Source organism: Lathyrus oleraceus, chromosome 4, assembly GCF_024323335.1.
Source record: "Lathyrus oleraceus cultivar Zhongwan6 chromosome 4, CAAS_Psat_ZW6_1.0, whole genome shotgun sequence".
Lineage (NCBI taxonomy): Eukaryota > Viridiplantae > Streptophyta > Magnoliopsida > Fabales > Fabaceae > Lathyrus > Lathyrus oleraceus.
The window spans coordinates 244029322-244034334 of NC_066582.1; the positions used below are offsets into that span (position 1 = coordinate 244029322).

The following is a 5013-nucleotide window of genomic DNA, read 5'->3' on the forward strand; positions in this document are numbered from 1 at the left end:
GATTGAATACGTTTCTTGAAGCGTGCACGGGGAAAATAGGGTTTTCCAAAATATTAGTACTTTATGTAATAAATAAAATATGACGGTATACTATTTATATTTCAATAAGTCTTGGCAGTTTTAAACTCGTTTAGAATTGCGGACATGGATCTTTCCGCTAGGAATATTCGAACGACTTCTTAATTTTAATTAAGTTCACTTTCTCTAGTTATTTTATAAATATTCAAAGAAAATATATATATATCCGTAAAATTTTAAATAATCTAAATACTACTAATATCTCGGATAAAATTTCGGGATGTTACAATTGGTATCAGAGCAATAATCCATAGACAAATGTTTTGGGTGGGACGATCTTGTATGTTGCATGATTATGAAGATTATGATGCATGAATTACTTATTTTAATTTTAATATGTTAAATTAATGTTGTGAATCTTTATTTTTGGAAGAGGTTGTAAAATAAACTTTTACACCTAGAAGGTTACTTTAGACACCCCGATATTTCTAACCCAAGCATTGGAATGAGATCTTGAAAATCCTTCTAATGCAAGTGCAATTATAGGAAGCTACGATGCCTCCACGAAGAGCTCCTACCAATCAACAAAATCCCCAACCAATTGCTGACATGGCAAGCACCATTCAGGCAATACACGCAATGGCCATGACTATGACCCAACAGTCTGCAACTAGTGTTCAACAAGCAACAACTTCTGCTCAACAAGCTACAGTTCGAGCTCAACGTGAGGCACTAAGGGATCAGAGAGAGGAAGTTATTGCTGCTGCGAGAGGACTGACTGATTTTAATCGACAACATCCATCAAAATTCAATGGAGAACATAACCCAGATAAGGATGATCTATGGATATAGGAAATGGAGAAGATTTTCGAAATACTCCATTGTGAGGATGCTAAGAAGGTGGAGCACGCAACCTTTTTGCTTAGGGCAGAGGCTGAATCTTGGTGGCGAGGTGCGAAATAACTAATGGAGGGTAATAATGAAGCATTGAACTGGGATGCTTTCAAACAGAAATTTTTGGACAAGTATTTCCTATCACGTGCTAGATCGGAGAAAGAGGCCCAATTCCTTAAGCTTTACCAAGGCAACATGACTATAGCCGAGTATGCTGACAAATTTGACTCCCTAGCCAAACATTTCCTCTATTTCCGTGACAATATGGATGAGAATTATAAGTGTGAGAGATTCGAACAGGGACTCAGATATGAAATTAAGGAGTCTGTGGAGCCCTTGGAGATTCATCAGTTCCAAGCTCTAGTGGAGAAATGTAAAAAGGTGGAACAAATGAAACAAGGACGTCTGCATAGAGGGGTTGCTGGAGGACCGTCAAGACCCCAGGTAGGAAAAAAAGGTTTTTCTATAAATTTGTTGAGAACTTTCTTTCACTAAGACTTTTTCAAACAGGGACATCAATACGACAATAATAGAGGAAAGCAGCAACAACCATACACCCGACCCCAAAGGAATAGTAGGGACCAACCTCGAGGACATTTCAAGGGAGGTCAGAAGCTGCAAAATTCAGGTACTATTCGGTGCTACCATTGCAATAAAGAGGGACATGTGAGTACTCAGTGCCCAGAAAAAGCAAGACTTTGTTATCTCTGTCAGCAACCAGGACACTTTGCTAAGGATTGTAGAGCACCAAGAAGAGATCATATACCATCCACCAATAACAATAATGATATCCCTCGCCCTACTGCTAAGGGACGTGTCTATCACATTGGAGGAGAAGAAGCATCAAATGCCTTGGGATTAGTCCAGGGTGAGTGTGAAATCACAAAAAATGATTTATTGTGTTATTTGATTTTGGAGCTACACATTCTTTCATCTCTGTGGATTGTGTGAATTCTATAAAATTACATGTTACTGTACTATCTTTTGATTTGGTAGTCACCATACCGTCTACTGAACCTGTAATCTTGAATGAAGCTTGTTTACAATGTCCCTTGAATTTCTTGGGCATGAAATTTAAAGTCGACTTGATTTGCATTCCTCTCAAACATCTGGGAGTGATCCTTGGGATAGACTGGTTATCTAGTCATCAAGTTCTTTTGGATTGTGCTCGAAAGTCTGTAATCTTTCCAAACGCTGATGTTTCCCGATTCCTCAATATCAACCGATTGAAAATTTCTTTAAAGGGAGGAATCCAGAAGTATGTATTCTTAAATTCTATCAGCATGAGACCAGAAGTAGAAATTTATGAGATCCCGGTGGTAGGAGATTTCCCGGAAGTTTTCCCATCAGACGTGCCAAGGTTACCTCCAGTATGTGACATTGAATTTTCTATTGATGTGGTTCCAGGAACCGGACCTATTCATATTGCCCCATACAAAATGAATCCATCTGAGATGTCAGAGTTGAAAAATCAATTAGATAACCTATTGTCAAAGAAGTTTATCCGACCAAGTGTCTCACCATGGGGAGCTCCTGTACTATTGATGAAGAAGAAGGATAGAAAGTCGAGATTGTGTGTTGACTATCGACAACTTAATAAAGTCACAATCAAAAATAGATATCCATTTCCATGCATTGATGACTTAATGGACCAACTAAGAGGTGCTTTAATATTCTCCAAAATTGATCTAAAGTCGGGATATCATCGAATTCGGGTGAAGGAAGAAGATATACCCAAGACAACATTTAGAACGCGATATAGACATTATGAGTATTTGGTGATGCCCTTCAGTGTTACCAATGCACCCTCAATTTTCATGAATTATATGAATCGTATCTCTCATCCATTCTTAGATAAATTTGTCGTGGTTTTCATCGATGATATCCTTATATACTCCAAGAGCAAGCAAGAACATGAAAACCATTTGGGCCTAGTGTTTCAAGTATTGAAAGAGAAACAATTGTACGCCAATTTGGAAAAGTGTGAGTTCTGGTTGGAGGAGGTGAAGTTCTTAGGCCATGTAATCTCCAAATAAGGTATTGCAGTCGACCCATCCAAGGTTGAAGCTGTAGTTTCTTGGGAACGACCAAAAACAGCCACTGAAATTAAAAGCTTTGTTGGATTGGCAGGATACTACCTAAGATTCATCAAAGGATTCGCAAAGATTGTAGCACCGCTGACACAACTCACTCAAAAGAACCATATTTTTGCATGGACATAGCACTTTGAGAAGAGTTTCCAACTAATGAAGGAGAAACTGACCATGTCACCAGTCTTAGTACTTCCATAATCAGGAGAGCCTTATGAAGTTTCTTGTGATACTTCCTACCAAGGTTTGGGTTGTGCGCTCATGCAACATAAACAAGTTGTGGCTTATGCTTCGAGACAGCTGAAAACTCATGAGAAGAATCATCCCACACATGATTTGGAGCTTGCGGCCATAGTATTTTCACTAAAGATCTGGAGACATTACCTATACGGTTGTAGCTTTGAAGTATTCAGTGATCATAAGAGTTTGAAATATTTGTTTGACCATGTCATACCCCAATTTTGTCCTACCCCGATACAACTTTCATCTGATCCATGACCCTACTACACATGCATACATTCATTATTTCTAAAATAAAATAAAAATCATGTAACCGGTTACACAGACCAAAAACTGAATTTTTTGGACCATGTAACTGGTTACCCAAATCATGTAACCGGTTACACCTGCGTAGAAAGCAGAAAATGGCCCTGTTTTTTACACAAAGGACCCTTTGGTCCACCCACTTCAACCCCTTTGCTTCCCTATAAATAGAGGTACTATTTCCCCTCATTTTTCATGCTTCCTAGCCCCCCAAAGCTCTGTCCAAGTACCATTTTCTCTCCTCTCCAAACCTAAGCCAAAACAAAAAAATCTTTCCCACTTAGAAAAGTCACCCCACCAACTTTTCTTTGTCATCTTTCATTTTTTTTTCAAAGCTTCTCACTCTCTCACACTCATAACTCAGCTCCTTCACTAAACTTCCACCATAAACACTTTCATCCCAAACCCATTGCTTTATATCCAAGCTCAACACCATTTCAAACTACCCTTTTTTCAACTTTTTTGGGTAATGATTTTAGCTTAAACTTTGTTAATTTTTTGTTCTGTTTTTTTGTGTTGAAAATGGTTGTTTACTACCTTTAATCAAACTTTGTATTTTGTTTCATTTGCTATTTATTGTTGATTTATTTTCACATCTATTTGGTTGATGAGATCTATTATGTCATGGCTATGGTTGTTTAGAGTGGATAAAACCTTCAATGTTTCAAACCTATTAATGCTTGATCAATAGATCCTTCATGATACTTTGAGGCATTGATAGGTTGCCTCTATTTCAACCATGTTGAGGTCATTTGATACATAGATGAAACCATTTTTCTTTACATTTTTTTTGTTATCATTTAATATTTATTGTTGACTTGTTGTTACATTTATTTGGTTGATGAGTTCTATTGGATCATGACATGGTTGTTTAGAGTTGATTAAATCTTCAATGTTTCAAACCTATTAATGGTTGATCAATAGATCATTCATGATACTTTAAGGCATTGGTAGATTGCCTCTATTTCACCCATACTTCAGTCATTTGATGCATAGATGAAACCATATTCTATATATTAACTTGCTAATCCATTTGCTTATTGTTATTCTACCAACTACTAACTACTAACATTTATATTATTGCACTTTAATTCCTTGCAATTTATTTTATTGTTACTAACCATTAACTTCTAACTTCCAACATTTACATTATTGCACTTTACTTCCTTGCAATTTATTTTATTGTTCATTTACATTCACTAACCATTATTATGGTGTTATTACCATTCTTTATCTTGTGGTTTACTTTTATGTCATTACCTTGTAATTTATATTCAAGTACTCATCATCATCATCACTGTACAAACTCATCATGCATGTTTATTTACTTGTTATTTATTTTATTGTCATCATACATTAAAAATAACAAAAACATGATAAAATGATAAAGACCAAAAATATTCACTCCACTCTTAATCAACTTGGACTTAGAGGATTTCATCTTAGGACCTTTGCTTGGAAGTCTTCT

The 5013-nt window shown here is 36.5% G+C and overlaps 1 protein-coding gene across 1 annotated transcript; it reads left to right on the forward strand.

Annotated features, from left to right (window-relative positions):
- The first annotated feature begins 984 nt into the window (after positions 1 to 984).
- On the forward strand, positions 985 to 2948 carry LOC127136871 (uncharacterized). The gene is made up of 3 exons (XM_051063385.1): positions 985 to 1356; positions 1423 to 1780; positions 1909 to 2948. Exons 1-3 carry the CDS (start codon positions 985 to 987, stop codon positions 2946 to 2948), a joined length of 1770 nt encoding a protein of 589 aa, XP_050919342.1.
- The last annotated feature ends 2065 nt before the right edge of the window (positions 2949 to 5013 follow it).